At 41.6% G+C, this 24,729-nt stretch overlaps 1 protein-coding gene across 4 annotated transcripts in view; it reads right to left on the bottom strand.

The window, feature by feature from the left end:
- ARL15 (ARF like GTPase 15) overlaps positions 1–19,326 on the bottom strand; it is a 235,624-nt gene extending 216,298 nt beyond the window's left edge. For 2 of the 4 annotated variants that reach the window (XM_075741066.1, XM_075741070.1), the window contains exons 1-2: positions 18,810–19,326; positions 5,479–5,535 (exon numbers count right to left, since the gene is read on the bottom strand). In XM_075741066.1, the coding sequence (XP_075597181.1) occupies positions 5,479–5,535; positions 18,810–18,821 (69 nt within the window). In that variant the 5' untranslated portion in view covers positions 18,822–19,326. Of the gene's footprint in view, positions 1–5,478; positions 5,536–6,159; positions 6,251–18,809 lie in introns of all 4 variants that reach the window. The other 2 variants (XM_075741068.1, XM_075741069.1) reach the window with 2 other exon arrangements.
- Between the last annotated feature and the right edge of the window lie 5,403 nt (positions 19,327–24,729).

The raw sequence follows: 24,729 nt of genomic DNA, 5'->3' as shown, positions 1-24,729 counted from the left end.
AGCTCTGGCCACGAGGAGAGGCTGCTCAGCAATTCAAGTACAGTTTAACCAATGAACAGTGTGGAGAGAAAGGGTAGAGAACTGTATTCTGATCCTCACTCCTGGCCCAGCCTCAATGATTTCCCACCTCACTTGTATTTACTTTCCCCATTTGGGGAAAAAAACCCAAAACACCAAACGTTTCTTTATTTCAGAAAAGTAGAAAGGAAAGTCTCATAGTTCATAGCAAAAAAATGCACAGTATATCTAACATTCACATGCACAGAACAATACATGTATCAGAACATTCTGCCTCTCCTCCTGTTTAGGTTGGTAGCAACACACACCACAACCAACATGGTTCAAGCAGCTTGACTACAGATTTGCAAAAACAAAAGTGGACATACCCCCATCAAATGCGAGTCACTGCCAAGACTTTGGTGGTAGCAAGCACCTTTTACTTAAGGCTGAAAGTTGAAAACACTTATACCTTTCTTTTCCAGTAGTCTACCCACAGAATATCAACAGTGTCTGTGAATGGAATTGTCCATATTTCCCAAAGGGTAGCATATAAAAGGATTTTTTTCCTGCTGCCCTTTTGTGCCTTTGTTTTGCTGCTCATGTCAAGGACACAACATGGAAAAGGGAGGAGTAGACAGGATATGCTATATGAGCTCTGTTATTACTTTAACTTTGCATTTTCCAAAGGGAAACAACGTTGGGGAGGGGCAGAGTCTCACAGGAAGCTTTCCATATTGTAAGTCACAGGCTGGCTCCTGAACCTTTCCAAACATGCTCCCATGATTACCTCCTATTCCATGACTGCCTTTAGTTACCACCTCAGCTGGTTTCTCTTCTCTTAAAAGCTTCCCCTCCACAGCTTTATGAATAAATGTTTTGTCTGTTTTGTTCTAACATCAGACAAATTCCTTAGCACACCAGCTGTTCCCAGTCAAACCATTTCAAGACATGAATTTATCATTATAAACAATGACAAGTATAAGTTAATGCAATGTAAACGAGAGAACTAAAAGCACATTTGCATCATTTACTATACTTACCATATATAAACTATAGTAAGCACAGCTGTATAAATGCATCACTTATTCCCACATCTCACTGTGCAAATTCAAGCCAAGAGGCTACTAATACCAAAATATCCATTACTCATCATTTTCAGGAAGAAGATGCCAACATTCATGCAATGCGGCTAGAGTGCATCACTTTTGCCATACCCAGCATCTGAGAAGCAGAAAGGTCTATGGAGGGCTTTTTGTTATCCTTCTTATTTTCTTTTAAAGTGACTGTTTTCTAATTGTTTATCTATTGATGCCATACTCTGCAATCAAGGAAAACTGTTATTTTCTAATCTCCTGAGAAGGGAAAATCTTCTTTTCCAGTATTTTTCTTTCTAATGCATACCAGCAAAGGACCACACTTCTGCTAAGTCCCCCTATTTTTTCTGCATGATTCTCGCCACTGCAGAGGCTTCTGTCCTTGTTGTTTTGGATAACAAAACAAGTGATAAAAAACTTAATTTTTGCTTACTCATGGGCCCATGTGAACCGCATGAAGTTCAACAAGGCCAAGTGCAAGGTCCTGCACGTGGGTCAGGGCGACCTCAAGCACAACTACAGGCTGGGCGGAGAACAGACTCAGAGTTGTCCTGAGGAGAAGAGCCTGGGGGTGTTGATTGATGAGAAGCTCAACATGAGCCAGCAATGTGCGCTTGCAGCCCAGAAAGCCAACCGTGTCCTGGGCTGCATCAAAAGAGGCGTGACCAGCAGGTCAAGGGAGGTGATCCTGCCCCTCTACTCTGCTCTTGTGAGACCCTGCCTGGAGTACTGCGTCCACCTCTGGGGGCCCCAGGACAGGAGAGACATGGAGCTGTTGGAGTGAGTCCAGAGGAGGGCCACGAAGCTGATCAGAGGGCTGGAGCACCTCTCCTATGAGGACAGGCTGAGAGAGCTGGGATTGTTCAGCCTGGAGAAGAGAAGGCTCCGGGGAGACCTTATAGCAGCCCTCCAGTACCTAAAGGGGCCTACAGGAAAGCTGGAGAGGGACTGTTTACAAGGGAGTGCAGTGGTAGGACAAAGCAGAATGGCCTTAAGCTGAAGGAGGGTCGATTTAGATTAGATGTTATAAACAAATTCTTTACTGTGAGGGTGGTGAGGCACTGGAACAGGTTGCCCAGAGAAGCTGTGGAGGCCCCATCCCTGGAAGTGTTCAAGGCCAGGTTGGATGGGGCTTTGGGCAATGTGGTCTAGTGGAGGGTGTCCCTACCCGCAGCCGGGGGGTTGGAACTAGATGATCTTTGCGGTCCCTTCCAACCCAAACCATTCTATGGTTCTATGATACTTCTGGACTCAAATTTAGGTGGCATGGACAGGAAAGCATACCATATTACCCCTGTTCAAAAAAGTTTACTATTATATGCAAACAGTTGAGAAGAAAAAAAAAAATCTCAAAGCTGTACAGAGTGTACAGTATCAGAGAACCTTCCAGAGAAGATGCGTAGGCATACAATCAATGCGTACTGTTTCTGAGGTGGAATCTTAAATATCTCTAACAGTGGAAAATGTCCCATCATAAAAACTGTCTTACAAGGCAACAATTTTGGATTATTTTTTCTTCAGAAGTTCATGTAGGAACTCTCCATCATTATTTTATTAGTATTTTTACCTGGTCAAGAAAATTAAAATCATAAACGAAAAGGAAGTTAATGATAATATAATGATAAGCTTTGCTACAAACTGTCATATGCTTACAATGTCCACAGTCACGCAGATTCAAGCAGCAATTCATCTGCCTGTTCCCACACTTCCAACTGACACATCTGACTCAGACACTAGTATGGTTGAAGAATCAGAAACATATGTCTGAAAAGATCAGTAGTTCTGCCAGAAGGTACAAACTGTGTAAAACACACAGAGGAAATGGAGTTTTGTTTTATTTTGTTTGGTTGGTTGATTAGTTTTTTAATCCCAGAAGTCTTCATTTAACTTTATGATAATGTTTTCATTTTAGGATTAACATCTTTCAGCTTCAGATCCTTACAAATATCTATACAGTTTTTATATTAACCACCTCTGCTTTTCTACTCCCCTCTTTGAGGGTATACACTTCTAAGGAATCTCATCCAGTTTAATCCCCCCCAAATGATCATCACATCTCTTTCTGCGCTCTAGCAAAGATCTATGTTTTTCCTAGCTCAAGACAATGAAGTTTTATCCTCCTTGTCATGGTAGCTGAAGGCAACGCAGGCTCTTTTGCCATGGTTATCTATATAAACCCTTCCTCCATCTCATAATCTGTACAGGCCTGAAAAACAGGAAGCCTATTTAATGGACTAGTACAGTTGAAGTAATGGGTGCTCAAGAGTGTTACTGATAAGCAGCTTGATAACAGACTAACAATTGAGATGTCTGTAGTCCAAAGGACTAAGAGCCTTTGCAAGATACTTGCAGCACTGTACAATGAGGACATGCAGAACAGGAAGTGTCCAAGTAATACTGTACAAAATGAACACATGCTGCTGGTAAGGACTGGCATTTGAGAGACTGCTTAGCTTTTGGATAAAAATTAATCAGTTAACAACCAAAAAAAATCTATTAACTCTGCAAAACAGCATGCGGTAGAAAGCACATGATACAAGACATAAGGAATTGATTAAACGGGAAATACGAATTGTAGTTTTGTGTTTTCCTTCTTGATATCAGTAGGGAGCACCCTACTTGCTACCTGCCCAGCTGCTTGCATACCTGAGCAACAAATCCAGTAACTGAGTTACATGACAGCATGAGCAGGGCACAGTGCTGAGGGAGAACTATCACACTGCATTTCCGCATAGCTCTCACTTCAGCAGGCCTCTCTCCCTTTACTCTGATACCAAAGCTGTCCAAACTCACTCTCCAGTCTGATCACCTGAAGCTCACCTTTACAATGACAGGCATTTCTATATAAGCAAGTACTCTCAGCACTTAGCATTCTCCTGAAGGAAAATTTTAGCTTTCAAATGCATCTTTACATGGGACGCATGTCCTCCCTCTACACTATAGCCACAACAGTGCATCTCTGGATGCTCTGAAACCTATTCATCATCCTCCTTGTTCTCCTCCCTTAAGTATCAGTAGTCAATGAAATCAGTTCCTCTCAGCATTTTCATAAATGAAGCTCTCTTTATACTTTGGATTTTTAAATATTTGAGGAAATTAAGTATTATGCTACCCAAAAGGTCACAATGAGTTATCGGTAATCCAGCTATCACTGTAAATGTAGCTACCACAACTTAGCAATGCAACTGCAGTATACACACCACAATTACCTATTTTAAACTAAAACAGAACCAATTATTGCCAGAGGGTGTATTTTGCTAAACATTATACCTGCTTATACCCAGTTCTACAATACACACACATTTATACTTGGACATCCTCTCAAATTAATTTGGACAGCTTACTATACCCTTCTAAAAAGCTGGTAGATGGTTTGCATACCTTGCAGCCATTAAAACCTCACACTGTAACCCTCTCTGATCCTTCAAGATAAGCATACTCATATCACATAGGAATTTGGAGAGAGAAAGTCTTCCTAAGGAACTAAAATACTACAGGAAAATACGCCTTTGACTTTGCATGCATGCAAAAAAACTTCAAGCAGATACTAAACCCTACCTGGGATGAAATTCTAAGAATGAAAACAAATGTTAAGCTCTGCGATTCTGTCCTCAAGTAAGACTTACTGGTGGTACATAGTCCTCATCACAGTTGTTCAAAAGTCACCTACAGTTTTGACTGTACAGCCTAATAAAATGGGAAATGGTATGTGCCAGGCTTCCTCCTGAAAAGCTTTAACAGTAGGAACAGCACTCCTGCTCCAAAAGCTCCAAAATTTGAAGCATGATTTGAGCAACAGTGTCTTATACATTTCTACAAAACACCCAATTCATCTAGCTGTTCTCATCATTAATTGGAACAACTGGGAACAGGAAAAAAAATAACTTAGCATATTTGGAACATATGTTTGAAGTAAACTTCATATTTCTTTTATGTAACTTAATTAAGGTTTGGGAGGTTTAACTTAACAGCACTTGGAAAATATTAAGGGACTCCAGACAAAGCTTACAACAATATGTGCATTTAGCTAACATGTTTTAATATATGACAAACATCATGGATATTTAAAAGCAAATGTATACAAACCCTTCAGCAATAACATTAGACCAGAATTCTCAGCAACTGACACACACAAATTCCAAATTTTCTTACACCTTAAGAGGTTGGCTGAATTTTTCTTCACCTTTTTAATTAAAAAGTGGAGAATACTTTTTCTGTCCTGCTATTAGTAAATCTTCGACAGGACAAAACCATGCTGTAGTCTGTTCATTTAAACTAATAGGACAAATCCCTTTTGCTAACTGTATTACTTAATCCTGTACCTTCTTTTCACTCAAATGGCATTAACACTAACAAAAATTATTTAGGTAGAACATTGCCTTACCGTGTAAATGCCAATTCTACAAACAGCAAATGAGAGCTGGATACATTCAGACATAGTCTAAAGAAATTAAAATAAAGACATTACCAAGAATGCTATTTATTAAGAATTAGTTTTCTTCCCATCTCTCCCCTCTCCCCTGAAAGAAACACCTGAGGGCATATTACTGTTTCTCCTGTAAGGCTGTATTAAATAAGCTGAGAAAAATGCCATATAAATTCAGATTATGCAGATACTTATTACCTTTCATACAGAAGCAGCTGCCAACACCATTGCACTTACTAATTCAGTATTTCATTATTGGCCTTGAATTACCTAATGCTCCCTAAAATGCCAGTACACAATATTAACATTTTGCATGCAAGCTTTCAGTCCCATTTATTTTTATCTACTTGGGCTTTACAACAACCTGCAAGAGACATTTTAATAATGTGCTTTGTGGCTTCTTAGTGGACTGTAAAGAGCTTCCATCTTTAAATATTATAGTTGTTCTCTCCCTGCATCATCATTCAAATTCTCTTCCTCTATATACCAAAATAATGCATATAACTTTACATTCCCACATTTCTATAGTCATACTCCTTTAGTTTTCTGAGATTTTCATGTTCAAAACAGAATTCTCAGTCTTGAATATTTTATTTAGTCTGCTGTTACAGCTGCAAATATCATATTAAAAGTTTTTACCCTCAACTCGCTCAACTTCCAATCTGTTGTGATGCCACAATTCTACGTCTTCTGCAGTCACCCAGAGAGGCTGAGGATGGACTATGAATTTCTGATGAAACAGATGAAAAACACCTTCTTTAAATAGCATAAAGAAGCCAGAAAATAAATGCAACTCCCCATCACCAATAAATATAAAACCTATTGTAGGTTTGTCATTTTTTATATACTGTCAGGTACAATAAATGAGGCTTACAATGATTTATTCAGAAGAATAATTGAGGAATTACTTTAAATAAGGTATTTGAGAAGTCACTGTAAGCAAAAATTAAAGCAATCAAGTGGAACATTTTTACTATATGTTTAACAAGTTCATACATCACCTGCACCTATTTTAAGATGTTGAAAGTGAAGTGCTGGATGCTACAGACTTCAAACAGTATTAGTGAAAACTTTTCTTTATTTTTCAGCCTTTGCTTTCTACTCTGCCCCCCCAAGAAAAAAACTGCAATTGAATTACTCATTTAATTAGAAATGTGATTTTAAAAAATAACAAGAACAGTTCTTATGAACTATGAGCAATAAAAAAGTGTGTAGCAACATTTTTCTTTTGCTGTAACTGTTAAATTTATATTTTAAACAAACAATATTTCACTGAACTGTCAGAAAGTCAAAAAGCGCAGCACAAAAACCTGAAAGCAAACCTTAACAGCGTGGTTGATTTACTTTTCTTACTGGAAGCAATCTAGAATATTATTGCTGACAAGGAAATGCTGCTTCAAAGCACCATTTAAGTTGCCAGGATATTTTTTCCTTTTTCTTTTCCCCCCCTCCCCCGGCTTTCAGAACAAACATCCAATTCTATGACTCTGAGTATCTCACAGAAAAAAAAGTCACAGAAAATAGGAATAGAACACTGGAACTGTGTTACACAGAGTGGTGGGGTGGGGTTATAAACCATACCCATACCTCTCCTGACAGTACTTGCAGACCTTGTTCCAAAGGTTCCAGGGATGGATGACTTCCCCAAGCAATCTAGTCCAGTGCTTCATTACCCTACATACTAGGAAGTTTCCTAATGTTTAACCTCAGTCTGCTGCAATTTAAGCTCATACTTAAACACCGGGTGATACATACAGTGATTTGTATTTTCAGTATCATGACAGATTCTATGTTGATGGCAGACCCAACTTTATATACAAAGTAAAAGATTATTTCACGTTGCAAGGGAAGTAAACATGCAGCAGCAGCATGCAGCAGCAGCAAACCATTACAGTTTCTCAATGTATACAGTTTGCTTTTATTCTAGACAACCACAGCATTATAAATTGTTTTCCTTTTTTAATTTTTGTTCAGTACTTCCAGTCTATACATTCACGGGAGAACTAAGCTGCAGTTCAAATTCCGCAGCGAGCACCTGTGCACCCTTGCTTCAGCAGAATAAAGCAAGCTACATCTATGTTACCTTATTCATCTGTTGCTGGGTTTGCTACCATTAATGTTTTGAAATCAACAACCTATTACAAGGCATGAATCCTAAAATTATCTCCCCTTCCTACTGTCACATACAGTACCAGTGAATGTTTCCCCATCCATTTCCAAATGAAATATTAAGCTAATCACTTCCCCAAGCCTCCAAGATAATGCTTATGGCTATAGTGCTAAAAAACTTCATTAATTCCAATGCTGTTATTAGCTTCTCTCTTATATTCACCTCTCTTCCCCCCGCTCCTCCCCCCCCTCCGAAAATTTACATTCGCCTCAATATAATTTCAGTTTAATCACTGAAAAAGTGTCAGGAAATGATTTAAATAATTAGTTTTTTAGTGATACTATCCTACAGACTATCACTCCGACCACTGAATTACAATATATGTGATAATCTGCTGCTGCAATGGAGAATTTATTCTTGATACTTGTAATCTTTCATTACTTCAGTTTTGCAACTCATTCTGCACCACACAATTAGGCAACAAAACAATTGTTGGAGAATTTGCATTTAATTTACTTACAGTTTATTGTTGCTTTCTGAAAGGATTTTACATGGTAAGCATGAAAGTAAAAGAAAAAAATAATGTAAAAATATACCTACAAATATTACAAAAGAAAGATACCTTCTTTGATACAATTCTACAAAGACTTACTCTTAACAAAAGTTACTTAACATGTCTAAAGTGAGAAACAGAGTCAACAGGTCAAATATGTCAAACAACATAAGCATGCATCTCAGCCAATATGTACCCCTCTGGTTAGGCAAAGGATCATCTCACAAACAACAAATAATTTATCCAGCTGGAAATTACACTCATGGCTAACAAAAATATTTGCTCAAAACTCTGTTATTTTAATCACATGTTGTAACTGTTCAGAGCGACTTACAGAGATGTCTGTCTTGCAGCTGTACGACCTTTCATTCACAACCAGCATTTGTGCTCTCCATTTTTTCAAGCATTCAGCTATCAGTACAATTATCAGTACAAAATAATTTCAGTATTTGGTGTTTAACACTACAAAACCCTCAAACATCTCTGATACAGGCATACAGTAGTCTGCAACTATACAAATTCATTGTTTTAATATCTACATCTTCAGCAAATACTAAATGAAATCCCCACCCATAATATTTGCAAGAGAGCAAATTCTGACGAGATTAATAGAGCATGTTCTGCAACTGATCTCTTAAAGTTGAAATCACTGAGTTTAAAGCACTAGCTTCAAGAAGTCTGGTGGGCAAAAGGCAGGGAGGGATCCTAATCAGCTTCTCAGAAACGACACAAAAGGCTCAACACTTGCCAGAAATGCAGGAGGTGGTATCCTCAGTTCTGCCAACCAACAGAAATACTCACCCTGACCTCAGCCTGCTTTGCCATAATCCTAACTAAATTATGGCACTAAGTATAGTTCCAAGACCACAAAACCAGAAAGCAATATGAGAAAAGGAAGTTGTTGTTTTTTTCCGAGTGATATGTTTCTTTAGTAAAATAAAGATTAAGATCGCCTCCTGGTCATTTATAAAGAAGTGGTCCACCCCAGTAATCGCTTGGAACTACTGGACCACCCAGGCAAAAAGCTTTTCCACCTCTGTTCTTATCAGCATCTTTTTCAGTGTGTAAGAAATGTGCAAATTAACAATACAAGTGTAAACAACGTGCAGATTTTAAGGTACCTGTATGTATGGAGTGTGAAAGAAATTCTCAGTGCTTATGTGTCTTAAAGAATGTGTAGGTACCCAAAAGCACACAGAGTTATGCTGCACTACAGGTGGCAGGAACTTTGACCAGAACTGCTGTTTGCTAAGTTTGTGTACTGAACTACAAGGAGCAACTCAAAAGCTCCTCTTTCTGCACAAGATGTCACAGCCCTCTAGCACATTCCATTAATAACATTTCTAATTTAAACTCTCCAAGTTCTTTTTTATACAATTTCTCAGAGATATTCTCCTTTAATGCTAAATAATTAGATTTTTAAAATACCAACCTTCTTGTACATAATCATTAGAAAAATAAATCTGAATTTAGAGACTAGAAGAAACCTGATGCTGATGGAAAGGCAGTGATAAATGAACAGGAAATAGGATTGGATCCAAGAAGTCTCTTGTCATCATAAAAAGTAATCAAGTGGATGCACCAGAGAACAATGCTCTCCCCTCTTTTAGGCAATATTCTCACCAGAACAGTTTTCCATGACTGTTTCCAGAACTGCAAAGGTTCAGACAGTGAGAGATGCAGATTAGCCAACACAAATTCAATAGCTGCAAGAACAGCATAGACATTTCTTAAGAATTCCGGACCTTTTCTCTAGTTTTACTGAAACTTGAAATTATGCAAGTTTCTAGGTAAGAACAACACACTGAGAGAAGAGCTCACACTGCAGAATGCATCACCACTCTGCACTCTACACAAGCTGTCAATTCAGTTTCAGGTTCACTCAGTGTTGTGGGCCTTACATATAATGTCATAAATTGGTTAGGATGCCAATATTAGAAGGCCAATAGCCTCTGCTCATATGTCAAGGGAGCACCTCCAAGCAGAAGGAACCCTTTAGCTACATGTCCCTGGAGCAGATTAAGTATCTTCACTTAAGTATCTTCACTTATCTTCATTCCCTCTGAATTAAAAAGTCTCACCTCCTGTGCAGTCAATGCAATTCTGCTTACACTGGGGAGCACTCCTGGACACCATCCAGACTATTACCATTTTCTAACTGCAATTTCCTGTTCTGGAACTAGATCTAGCTGTCCCCTCAACAAGGAGGGATGGAGCTGCTTAGCACACAGCATAAGCACCAGGACATACAGTGTATCTCATGGACACGTTCTCAGGTTCCAGCAATCACAGTCTCAGGATCTCTACAAGTCTACCATCACATCTGAAGATCATTTTTAATATCCCCCCCTCAATGGACCTGTCTTCCAAGAAACTGTACAAATTCAAAGTCTACTCATTTTGGCCTCCCTAATGTTACGGCACAAGTGAGACCCAGAATTCAACTATACTCGTGGGAAAAAGCAGTTCCTGGATTATAACTGTCATCAAGTTCTTCTATTGGGAGAAATGACTTATTGCCTATTTACCCTCTCTTTACGATTTCAAAGATGTCTATAATATTGCCTCCTCATACCATTCAGCTGTCTCTTCTTCACACTGAAGGGCTGTAACTATTTAATCCCTTATTGTATGGAAGCAATTGTTTTCTTTCATTTACCGTGTCATCCTTCTCTGTATCTTCTTTGGTTTTACAATACTCTTTCTGAGATGATGCAACCAGACATGTAGCATTTAGGCAATAGCAAACCCTGCATTTACGCAGGGTAAAAATGAGATTTTTCCTTCTTTTTCATTCTTCAAACTCTAAACTTATTGACAGATGTCTGCATTGAGATGACATTTTAAAGAAGGACCCTCTTTCCATTTTCTGAGCAGCCATGGTATTTTAGGGCCTATTAATGCATTTGTACTGTCACGTGACTTCTACTATAAATATATGTAAATTTGCATGTATCAACACTGAATTTCATCTGCCATTTTATTACCAATATCAAAAGGGGTACTATGATTTTTCCCCAGGTTTAATACACACTCTTAATATTTGTCTCTGCATCAGCCCATCCAAAGCATATGCAGTTTTTTCAACTAAACACAAACATCAAATTCCCTTGTAACCTGCATTCTCTTCTCCCTCTTATTCATTGCCAGAGCAATGCTATCAATGCTCATTTATGAAACTTTGACAGTTTACAGAATGATTACTTCATTTGTAATTGCTTCAAAGTTTTTCATCTCTATTAGAGGCAAAATCATAGAAAGACTAGGCAGCAGTTGCTGTAAAAGCTAACAAAAACATAGAAAACAGATGCTTCTTCCATCCAAAAGCTCCAAGTCATAACAAGAAAAAAAAACAAAAACCAAAACCACCAGATCTGCAAACTCACTTCCCCCATATCACCAGTTCCTACTGGCTCTTGGATGCCATCTTGCTTCCCCAGACTCTCCAATGCCAAAAGCTAATGTGGTCCTGTGAACAATTTTTTCCTCTACTGCTCCACCAAAATACAGACCATAAAAACAAAGCATTGTTCAAAGACTCACATTCTTCCTGCTGTTTGTCCTTACAAGCAACAAGGCAAGACTGCATCTAAACATAAGAAGACTTGTCTGTTAGACTTCAGTTAGACTTCCTAGACTTCCCACCTTGTGTGTCTCTTCCTCAGATAGCAGGAAGCTTCTTACATCCTCGTTAATTATGGCAATTAATACAGTCACCTTACCAAGCTTCGAGTGAGACAAAAGAAAAGTTCTGTACTCTGAAGAGCTCCAGCATGAGATGATCCAATCTCTTATCCAATTGCAAATACCCTATTTATGTCCCCAAGGACTTTTATATGGTCAGTTTGCACTTCAGAAAGTTTTGCTGCACCCGCAGTAAAAAAAAGCAAACCCAACATACTCCAGAGTATTATGAGTCAAAACCCAAACAATCACAAGATTTTAAGTACTGCATAGGGTTGGTTTTTTTTTTCTCCTTATGGCTTTACAGCTGTTTGGGCTCACATTTGTGCTTTTAAATTTGAAACTAAAAATGCTTCTTTTCTTAATGGAAAGCTGATATCCTCACATAATCACAAAACTTCAGAACCCACACTTTAAGAGAATAAACATCACAAGCTGGCAGTATTAAAAAACACGAGGTGATGATACTGACAACAAGCCAAAAGTGGTAATCAGTATGGGGTATTAGGACAAATATTCTGTCCTTACTAAACACAGATTTTCTCCCTTAATAAAACCTTACATTTCTAAACTTTTGCAAAATTCATCACTGTGCTGCCTCAAGCTTGGAGCTCTGACTGAAGAATCCAGGAGCAGCACACTGCACAGCAACATAGGGCCCCACCACCTGTTGAACCTGGGAGTAATTCACAAGGATGCTATAAGGCTATTCGTAACAGAGTAGCCCATTTTCAGAAACTGGGACATATTTTTTGATCTAATAACATCTACCACTCTAATACAATCCTCATCATGAAAAAAGCAAAATGGTAAAGTAATTTGATTTTAAACGTGCTAATTTACTTGTTTCTTCAGTGTGTGTATCTGAAGAGAAAGAAATTTCTGGCACAGCACTACTCCTGTGACTTCACAGAATCTTGTGCTTGAAATTACAATAACATTAAGGCATTCTTTTGTCTGTCCAAGGAAGCTATATAAAATTTCACTGGTTGTAACAGCCACCTCTAAATCAAAAGTTTACCTACGGAATTCAATAATGCTTCCTGTTGCAGGATGAGCAAATATAGTATTTGACTTTTACCTCCTGCAAAGGAATTCTACACTTCTGCTCGCTGATCTATCTTTAGCCAGGTAATTTCCAGTGAGTTAAGTCACCAATATTTGTATTTCCCTTTCTATGTGGCTGATAACCTCTTTCATTCAAAAACTGTTTGTAATACTTGCTAGGTAGATTCTGCCAAGGAAGATGATTTTTTTTTTTTTTTCCTGAGCACCTCTCTTCCAGGTCTTTAGTCAGATCAGGTTCTTGAACTACCAAAATTACTTAAGTCTGTAGCATGCTCATTCAGAGGAGGTCGTCTCCCAGAATTTATTCCATTTGCCATTCTGGTTGATTTAGATTTGAATATTATGCTTTATAGAGCTGAAATACCAACAGGAACAACAACTTCCATGGGTGAGAGTCTCAACAATTTGTTTTGGGTTTCTTCCTACATTGCTATGTTGATGCAGAAAGCACTAAGAAGCAGCAGCCCTCTCACTTCCAGATTAAGTGGTCCTGGCTATGTATATAATAGCAAGTAGTGCAGCATTGCAAGAACTGGTGCTGAAGACCATTCTACATACTTCAGGTGTTTTACTTCAGACTAGCTCTGATCTGGTCCTGAGGCCTGAAAACCCATTAGTTAAGAGCATCTTCCATTCTGGTTTCATCTGAAAAACATCAAGTTCATGTGATCTGTGATTACTCTGAAATGCAAATCTATGTACATTTAGTAGTGGTGAGTAAGATTCACTTCAAAAATTCATATCTGATCCAAATACTAATACAGTTGCACACACTCTACACTAGCTGATCTTGTATCTGTTAGTTGCCTTCTTTCCTGCATTTAGCTATAAGTTTCTCTTGAAACAACAGTCAGACCCCTCACCCTTGTGCCTAATCAGTTTCTCAAACTGAAGGAGCGATAGCATCTTAAGATACAAGCCATTGTGCTCTACAGAGGGCGTAAAATGTCAAGGATATGTCAATAGCTGATAGATGAATCAATAGACAGCCCCAATAATCCTTATAGTTACATGACAAAAGACAAAATTCATATGATGAGAAGGATGTTTATCAAACGGTGAGAGAGCAAGGCTACATAGACCTTTGTCGCTCATATTGCAGGTGATATATCAAACACTTGGATGTGCCTCAGAGGAAAAATCCAGGATTCCCAGTACAGACCTTCCCCTATCTTTCCTTATTCAAAGAACCGCAGTTACTGGTTTACAAAGTTTCAGTGGAGTAAGACTATAACTTTCAGTAATGCCATTTCTAGTGTAAGAAAGAATTCTTTCTATGGCCTGCAGATACCAAACAATGTAACAGGCAATGGCAATGGAAAAACAGGATCTGAAGTACAACAGAACCATTAAGTGATCATGATCTATCCACTTTCCAAATCAAACTTGCCCGATTAAATTAAAGGGTCCTAAATAAAAGGGAAGGTCTTAAAGGTAAGCTGTCCAAGAAAGAAAAGTTGCTTAGAAACATTTTTTTCTTTTAATATCACCTAACGTTTTTTAAGAACACCACAACTTGTTATATGCAGCTTTCCCCAGTGAAGCAAGACTTTGCCTGAATGCTGACTATCCAGAACTTGAGGTCAAGATCATTCAGTCATTTCAAGGCCTATTCATCTAAAATTTGAAAATTTAGTTCAAGTTACTCAAAAATCACCCAAATTTTAGCTTCTGTGTGCACACACAGAGGAGTAAAACAGTTCATAACAGCTAACAAATGTACAAAGAACTGAAAAAATCCAAACTTACTACAGTTTAAAAAAAAAATCCCAAACAAAGCAACAACGATTCTACCACCCTAAGAGTGTACACTCTCTTGACATGTTCATGCTTAACTTTAAAGAAAGAAAAAAGAAAACAGGGGGAAAAAAAATCACTAAAGTTGATGTGGTGGTTCATGCAAGAAGTGTTATCTTCCATTTCAGGTTGGAATATCCTCTTCATTACCTGCCCAGGAAACATTCTTATATGCAACTAAGATAGTATAGGATACAATTTAAGGATAAGCTATCATATTAAAAATGCTAAATATACAAAATTAAACAGGTTATCAAATTTATCTTACAACTCTCAGGGCCATATAAGACCTCTTCATTTTTTTATGGTCACGCTGATTCAAATTGCTACATCATCCTCTAAAATACCTTTTAAAAGCTCTACACAGATCAGGTTGATACATGGAACTGTTCAGTGTAAGATCCTTACCTAGTGCAGAGGATGCCGCTGAAGAAGTATATTGTGAAAGTCTACTCAGCAACTTAAAATTTGCACTGCAAGTATCATATATGAAAAATTGAAACACTGCTATTGTTTCCTCACAAGTTCTGCAAGCAAAAATTGCAAGACTGGCCACATGCCATGCTTTTCACAAGATACGTCATGCTGTAATTTCTTAGATTAAGCACAGTGTACCGAATATCGGCCAATCAACACATATCTATGCACTATAATCCTTCCAGACACACGCAGCAAAAATGAAGCAGAAGAAGGTTGTAGATACATCACATGATTACATAGTCACAAAAACCTACAATTCTACATCGATGCAGCTATGTTTGCATAGTATATTTTAAAGGAGTTAACTTGTCAATGCAAGGATAATAAACTGTATGAGTAAAAGGTGCCTCTAAATGAGTGAAGATGGATTATTTTCTAGAGGTTGAACCTAGTTTAGTTACATTGATTAACAAAACAACAACAACAAAAAAACCCCACACTACTCCTAACACTGTAATTATATTAATACAAGAATATAAAAGGCATCAGGCTCAAGAACCTTTTCTAGCTATTAAAGATACAGGGGCTAATGCTACTCTTCTGTTACAATGCAAAACCAGACCAGAGCACCATGGAAGATACTCTTCTAATACCAGTGCTTTATCAAACGGCATTAGCCGAAAATCAAGGATCACACTGGAAGTAGGAAAGGTGCTACACAGTTTCTGGGTACCTACTCATACAAGCTTCAGGGCCACAGTCCAAGCTGGCTCCAGCTGACTTGGCTTTGAGCAGGGTTTGAACACTTTCAATAACGTGCTGATGCTAGCAGGTGCTGCACATTTTCAGTATTCCTTGGGATCACCTCCTTAAAGGAGAGAAAAAGCCTCCATCAATGTAGTCCCTATCCAGGAAAAATCTGTAAAAGAACCTTCCTATGCAAGTCTGGGAAGAGCTAGCTGAGACCAGACTTCTTGTCAAGAGTGAACGACTCCTGAGCCCATGCTGCAGCAAACCTGACCTCAGTTATCCTAGCCTCTTCCCACTAAACATCCCACTGCTAACCAAAACTCGTCCTAATGCTTTGTCAAGGGACTACTCCAGCCAGCAACAACTGCATCCTTCGCCCTGCTGCCTGCTTCTCACTAAAGGCAGAGGAGAAAACCTCGCTGCGTGCAGGCTGCAAGAGAGATGCGCAACGTGAGGAACCAGCAAAGGGGCCTTCCGCTTAAGTTTTGAAGCCCACGTAGGTGCAAGATCCTAGCATAAACCACAAAATTCCTTGACATGAACAGCTTTTTGCTACTGTGGTTACAAAAATAACAAGGAGGTGGTTGTTCTACATCTATAGGTTAATGTCCATACTACAAGTCTTGCATAAATAAAGATCAGGCCCATCTTTACGTGAGGGCAGACTGTGGCAACAGCTTGGTCCTCCAGGCTGAAAGTGGGTTGTAGACAACTAGTTGCCTAACTCTGCACCATCAATTCTTTTTGTCCGAGCAGACTTTCTAAGGTGCTTGAACCCACTGTACATTACGAAGAAAAGCCATTCCATTTACCACCATTAACAGAGAAAGGAGAAGGAGGACCAACCTCCTGCATTTGGTGAAGGTCAGGACTGGAAGGAGAAGTCCTCTGCACAAAGGCACGATAAAATATTTGAACTGCCAAACAGAATTTGTTTTCTTTCCAAGTTATACACAGATGCAAAAAAATTAAAACTTTCCTATTTTTTCTCCTTTAGTTCAAAAGAGTTCATGCCAGTTGCAACAAGTATTCCAAAGATCAAGGGACTCCTACTGTACAAGAAGTAGGTAACCCCAGTAACAAGTGCTGGTCAGTGATAGACGAAGGCACCTTGGATTGTCCCGCAGCATCAGTGGACCAGCACACTGTTTAAGCTATTATCCCCCACCCGTGCCTTTCACCATCTATAAAAAATAACTTGGCTGATCTGTAACAACTTCTACCTCAAAAGAATCCTTTATGCTTCATATGGCACTATAATATGCACTGTGAGACTCATGAGACCTTGAGAAAAATCTATCTTCGGAGATACTCTCTGATACAACAGAAACATAAGCAAAAGTTGCATGAGCACTCAGGATATCATTATCCTGTCAGATTCACTTTTTTTAGAGATGGCACCAAAGAAGGCCACACAATAGAAAAGAGGGAAAGGATCAACTGGAGAATAAGAGTAAGAAAAAAAAATGTAGAGCTATTTAATCCCCTCCTCCCTCTAGTTAATACAAAAACATGCTCTCAGTTTCCAAGGCTTATTAAAGTTATTGTTCTCAGAGTGGTTGGCCTTCCACACAACAGCCTGTAGCAGTCACAAAGGTTAATGCAAGCATTTCCAAAAGTACAGGATGGCCAGTTTCATCTGGAAATAAGTTTATAAAGGAAAAAATCTAAGACACAGCTCCAGGCTCTCAAGGAGCTACAAGGCTGTGCTTGGCACATAGCAAGTTTATTATCAGTATTTCATTAACTAGATTTCATTAACTAGAGAAGTCTACCTACCATTTCTGCAACACAGGACTCATTTTCTATTCCCTATTATTCAAATTCAGGAAGGAAAGCCTAAAACATTTTTTGGCATAAAGCTGAAAACCCCAAAATACATCTAAGCTACACGGACACAAGAATAATATTTAAGTTCACATTTAGTATACTTCTGATTAAGTTAACTTCATCATCAGAGAAGGAAAAGGAAAATGAGAGCATGCAGCTCTCATCTCAATGCAGTAAATCTTCAAATCAATTCACCAAAAAGAACATTTTGTTGAGGTTTTGTTGACTGGTTGGTGAACCACTCTTGAAAGCCTACACCCATGAGCATCTCATGAGAAGACACAAAAAGGCTGAGTCAAGTTTCTAACTCCAAATGCTTCCTGACTGGTCGCACCAGATACCAACAGCGAACAGGGGTGGCCAGAAGAGCCCTACTCCTTATTGCCCCAGCTGACTCTTCGCAGCACTTCACAGCGAAGGAGGGGGCACAGTTTACAGACTAGCGCTCAGAGAAGCGAAACCCGAGCGATGGATGGGCCCCTTACGCTCTCCCGCTGTCATGCTGAAACCAGGTAAAAGGTACCGTCCTAAAATAAAGTCATCAGCTCTACCTAGCCGTGCCACAGGGCTTCCCCGCCGAGCGTACGTCGGTGACTCTGAACACCAGCCACGACCCCAGCCTGAAGTGCGCGGCCGCGATACGATCTCCCGCAGGCGAATAAAGCCAATATTCATTAAAGAGCAATAAACGTTACCCCTGAATACCAGCTGCCCGGGCGCAGGGCTGATCCCGCCCAGGATTACAATTTAGTTCATTCAAGCGTACCCTATGCTCATGCATTTAGGAAAAAAACAGCGACCCGGGTCACGGCTTTAGCAATCTAATAGCGGCCAAATGAGCGGGGTGGCCGCACGCTTCAGCGGAACCCTGCCGGTTCATCGCCCTTTAACAGCCCGGCGAGCCGGGGGAAGGCAGCACGGCCGGCCCCTGCAGCCCACCGCCCCACCTGCCCCCTCCACACCCCCTCTCCGCCGGGGACGCCGCCTCAGCCGTGGCGCGCTCGGCAAGATGTCCGACGGGCTAGCGGCGGGGGGCGGCGCGGCGGGGGGGCGCCCCGGTCCCGCCGGGGGACCTACCAGGTAATCCATGTACCGGGTGGCGCCGAGCGCCGCGCTGCCGAGGAGGTCTCCGGAGCCGCGGGCGCCCGCCCGGCTGACAGCGGCGCTGGGCCACCGGGCGCCCCGCCGTCAAGGGGAACGGCGCTTCCTGCCGCCGCCCCGCCGGCCTCGGAGGCGCGGGGGGCTCGCCCGCCGCCGCAAGGTGCAGGGCTGGGGGAGGCTCGGCCGCCGCCGCCCCAAGGGCCAGCAGAGGGTCCGGGGGCGCCGGGGCTGCCCCGCCGGCGCTGTCAGAGCCGCCCGCTGCCGCCGCCGCCACTGCCCGCACCTCACCGCGCTGCAGCGGCCCTGCGCGCGCGGGGGGGGGAGGGGCGGGGGGCGGGGGGGAGGGGCGCGTGGCGGCGGGGCGCGCGGTGAGGGGGAGGTGAGGGGGGGGGGCGGGGGGGGGGGGGCGGCCGCGGCACAGCCAACCCCAGCCCGGCGCCCGCGGCGCCCCAGCGCTCGCCAGCAGCCAGAGCCCCTGCCCCGCCTCGCTCCGCCCCGCGTGACGTCGCTATCAGCTGATCGCACACGTGGGGCGCGAGGAGGACGCTCTTAAAGGCGTACGCGCCCGTCAGGGGTCGCGGAAGTTGTGGTGAGGCCCGGTGGTGCGGTTCGCCCTCTGCTTTCCCGCCCTAGGAAGGTGACTGGGGGCTTCCTCCTAGAAGGGCCCGGTGCCTGGTCAGTGGGGCCCTCCCGTGGGGGGCGAGGTGAGGGGCTAGAGTCTGCCGCGCTGCGGGAGAAGGAGTGGGGTGAGCCCGCAGGCTCCGGCTGCCGGCCGAGCGGGTGGTGCCGCCGTGCGCGGCGCTGAGCCTCGGCCTCCGGGGCACACGGGACGGGACCGCCGGGCCCGGTGGCGAGGGGGTGGCACACCTCCGGGTGGAGCTTGTGATGTGTGGCTGAAGGCTTCGTCGTTTGCGGTGTTGGCAAAGCCACCCGCGGCGGGGGCGGGGGCCAGCAGGCTCCGGCGGGCTGTGCTGTGCTGTGCTGCCTCTCGCTCCCTGCGTGCCTCCGGCGCGGCTTTCAGCTTGATGAGGGCCCCGCCGCAGAGGTCCGTCACTCGCCGCAGCTGCCGGTGGTCGGGGCTGAGGGAGCGCCCTGGGCGCTGCGGGGTTCCTCACCCCGAGTGGGGAGCGATCCGGTTTGCAGGTGCTGACGTACTGCTGACGGGTAGGGACAAAAGCCCTGTCCCTGACCTCAGCAGAAACAAGCTCTTGTCGGGAGGGACTGAAGTACCTAAACCACATTCAGCAAAACCCCTGAGCAAACTTATTTCTGAGAAGTTTGATGTAGGCCGGTAGAAGTTTTATCTTCTTTATCCTATAGGGTAATTCCCCCAACCACCTGTGAAAGTAATGCTTGTGTCTTGTACTGCAAGCTGACATCTGACCTGTAGGCTTTTCCACAAACTCGTAACGTTAACGGTAACACCCGTCTTGCTGGAGAAATAGGATGAAACTTCTCCATGTGACTGTGGGATAGGAAATCTAAAAGACAGTATCAAGTGAGATAATTAAAAAAAACACCACAGTGTAACAAAAAGCATTGCAAAAGTAGGAAAGGAACAAAGAGGAAAGGAGGAGTAAATGAGGAATGTGTATTTGTGAGGATATTAGTAAGCAGTTGGCTGAGATTTAGTAAACTGGGGTGGGGATGTGTAAGTGCAATTGCTTAAAAAACCTAATTTTTGCAGTGAATTAACTGAGCCTGTTTGCAACAAGCCTTACCAACGCTCTCTGACACCGACTGGATGTTGTAAGGTGTTCCCCCAGTTTGCCCAAAATGCAGATAGATCTTGTCAATGAGTAATTCATTTTCCTCATGTGTCTAGTCTAGAAAAAACTTGCTTCCTTTGACCTTCCTTACTTTACCTTGAGAATCACTGTCAAATACAGCTGCATAGTAGATTGAATTTAATTTACATGAGTACAAATGAATTTTTTTACTTTGAGTCATTAAGAAATTTGTGAATTTTAGTATTTTAACAGCTAAGGGGTAGAAGGAGAGATACAGGCTTGGCCCTTGCTGCTGTTCAGTATTTTGACTGTTTTCTGTATAGTCACAGCCATTGCTGGCAACTTTCTGCTGATCACGAGATGTCTTTTTGACAGTGGGAACTACAGGGTGAAAGGAGGTAGCTAAAGTATGCCTCTCAATAATGTAACAAAGGAACTGCAAGAAACGTGGACTTCATCGTTCTTCTGTCATTGTGTGATTTTTTTTTTTTTAAATTTTTAGTGCTTTCCCATTAACCTTTCAAACCCTTATTTCTTCTTTTTAGTAGCAGTAATACATCACTCTTGAGACTTGCTGCCTTTAGACACTTCTCTAAATGAAGGGTGACTGGAAGAGAATCTAAAGGAGGGCATCAAGAACAAGTAGAGATTTCAGAAGTGTTTCCTGTGAAAGTAATGGGAAAGGACTGGGAATTATTTCTTCTAGAGCTGATTGAGGGGAAAATAGAATCCATATGTACAGAGTTGCTGCAGAGAGGATGTGATGGGAAGAGAAATGATTGGCTTGCATTGCAGTGAGGGAGATTTAGGTCAGACACTAGAAAACACTTTAATGGGAAGGATAATCAAACATGGACAGACATCACAACCAAAAGTAGTAGAATTTCTGAGAGTCATCATGAGTAACAAACATTTCTCAGGTGTGGTTTAGTCAGCACTGATTTAGATCTGGAGAAATGAAACTAGAAGACTCTTCTTGTTTATGTGGACCTGATTATGAAGATGCAATGTGCTTATACTTGCAATGAAAAATACTTACTCCCAAATGACTATTTTATACATGCAATTTTCTTTGTAGCTTATAAACAAGTCCTTGTAAACTGATGTTCTGGTCAGCTCCTAAAATCAGAAAAATTCTAATGTATACACTGCAAATCCCACAGACTTGATGGAGAGAAAAACCAAGCCTAAGCTTAGATATTAGTCATTCTGATCACTATAAACACACAAGTCATTTGGCCGTTGTGTAGCCTTATGGCACAGTCATTTTCTGACATAAAGTGAAGATTAACATTGAACAACAGCAGAATGTAAGCAGAATACAAGTCCTACAACACAGGCCTTCTACCCTACATAAAAGTCATCATGTTACTGAGATTTTTCTAGCAAGTCCTGTAGGATTTTTCATCTAAAAAGAAGTTCAGCTTTTTATTGGAATATATACCTAATGCAATGTTAGCTATTTTCATAAAGAAGCTTGCCAGCAGGAACTAACATGTCAAGATAGAAGGGAAAATATTGAAGTATTTTAATGGAGCAGAACTTCATGTGGTGGCTATTGGGTAATAACTCTTGTTCCAAAAAGTGAAATGAGCTTCTTCACAGAAGAGTGAGTGTATCTTCAGTTAAATCATGTTGCAAAAATTATTTCTGTAAAACTTGTATGAAAAATAATCAATCTTGGACTCAAGCTTTGACCTTGAGATGTGCTGAGCACAGCTTTTAATCATCTGTTGTTTATGTCAGTACAATTTAATGAGTTCAAACATTTTAACCTATGATTGCCACTTGCCAAATTCAAGGTTTTACAGCGCTAGCAGTCAACAAACTCTGGAAGTGGAATTGACATAAAATATATTTATTCATTAGTAGATATTAGCAAAATGGAAATTTAAAATGTAAATACCAATGAATATGCCTATTTCCAAGAATATCTGAATGGAATTAGTAGGGTTTCTTCAGAATTGTATAGTCAACTGTGTAGACACAAGTTGTCCAGCAAAGCATTATCTTGGAAAACAACTTGAGCAACAGGCATACTTTAGTATATCTTTTGGTCAGAACACTTTAATTTCTGGTCTCATTAGTTAAATACATTCTGGCAAAGATAACACTTGTATAGAAGTCCTGCAGAAAGCGGTACTATTCATGCAGTAGCATAGGAACAGTGTGGCCAGTGTTCCCACATCATAGTTATAGAATGATTTGGGTTGGAAGGGACCGCAAAGATCATCTAGTTCCAACCCCCCGGCTGCGGGCAGGGACACCCTCCACTAGACCACGTTGCCCAAAGCCTCATCCAGCCTGGCCTTGAACACTTCCAGGGATGCCACCACAACCTCTCTGGGCAACCTGTTCTAGTGCCTCACCACCCTCACAGTAAAGAATTTCTTTCTAACATCTAGTCTAAATCGACCTCCTTCAGCTTAAACCCGTTACCCCTTGTCCTGTCACTACACTCCCTGATAAACAGTCCCTCTCCAGCTTTCTTGTAGGCCCCTTCAGGTACTGGAAGGCTGCTATAAGGTCTCCCCGGAGCCTTTTTTTCTCCAGGCTGAACAATCCCAACTCTCTCAGCCTGGCCTCACAGGAGAGGTGCTCCAGCCCTCTGATCAACTTCGTGGCCCTCCTCTGGACTCGCTCCAACAGCTCCATGTCTCTCCTGTCCTGGGGCCCCCAGAGGTGGACGCAGTACTCCAGGCAGGGTCTCACAAGAGCAGAGTAGAGGGGCAGAATCACCTCCCTCGACCTGCTGGTCACGCCTCTTTTGATGCAGCCCAGGACATGGTTGGCTTTCTGGGCTGCAAGCGCACACTGCCAGCTCATGTTGAGCTTCTCATCAATCAATACCCCCAAGTCCTTCTCCTCAGGGCTGCTCTCAATCCGTTCTCCACCCAGCCTGTAGTTGTGCTTGGGATTGCGCCGACCCACATGCAGGACCTTGCACTTGACCTTGTTGAACTTCATGCGGTTTGCATGGGCCAACCTCTCCAGCCTGTCAAGGTCCCTCTGGATGGCATCCCTTCCATCCAGCGTGTCGACCACACCACACAGCTTGGTGTCATTGGCAAACTTGCTGAGGGTGCACTCGATCCCACTGTCCATGTCACTGACAAAGGCGTTGAACAGTGCCGGTCCCAGTACCGACCCCTGAGGAACACCACTCGTCACTGTTCTCCACTTGCACGTTGAGCCATTGACCACAGCTGTTTGTGTGCAACCATCCAGCCAATTCCTTATCCACAGAGTGGTCCATCTATTGAATCCATGGTCTGAATGAACTGAACACTGCATGTTTTATAAAAGGTGCCCTAAAGCAAAGAGGCCTAGTGGTACATCAGTGATTCAGGCGATCTAAACCACTTTGCCACATCAGAATAACTTCATTCATTGAGAGAACAAAATGCATGGTGTGTTTGTTCTCCCCTTGTTCCCCTTATCCTGCCCAATTGCCTTACTTCTTAATAACCTTAGTTGAAAGGCAACCAACTTTTGTTTATTAGCAAGAAGGCAGTTGTACTAATCTTAAGTTTTTACTGATATAAAGTGCCCAGATAGCTCTGTTTAAGAAGCTTAATTAAAGAAAAAAAGTATTACCCTTCTAATTAAAGGGGAGAAACAGAGATAAAGTATCCAGTATCTCTGAAAGAGACTTACTCATACAGTATTATGTTTCAACATTCAGTTTTCCATGGTACAAGGTTGTTACAGAGGGCATACACAAACCCTCGTCTTGGCAAGTTGTAGGATAGTTAGCAGCAGGAAAGCAAAACATTATAACATGTAGCTTCATGTTAATACCATATCCTTACTCTGGAATAATAAAATCTGTAGAGAAAAGCCTCACATAAAAATATGGACCACTTTGACTCAGGATACTCATACAGTAATGTAAATGCTCCCAAATACTACAAAATCCCTTTATTGGGCATGGCTAGGAATTTAGAATTTGATGCCTTAAAATATACAAATTATGGTTAGCTCAAAAAGACATGTATAAAATTGTTTCCAACTTCATTGTCAGAACAGACAAGAAGCTGTAAATAAGAAGTAAGGGTCATTAGAGAGTGAGGTTCAGCAGCTGGAAAAATGATGGAAAAATGTGTTTGAATGGTCTAATGGTAATAGATTTCTCAGTATAAATTTTAACAGTAAATGTGTGTGGC

The sequence above is a fragment of the Balearica regulorum genome, chromosome Z (genome assembly GCF_011004875.1).
Source record: "Balearica regulorum gibbericeps isolate bBalReg1 chromosome Z, bBalReg1.pri, whole genome shotgun sequence".
NCBI lineage: Eukaryota > Metazoa > Chordata > Aves > Gruiformes > Gruidae > Balearica > Balearica regulorum.
This window is presented reverse-complemented; position numbering and strand designations above follow the sequence as displayed.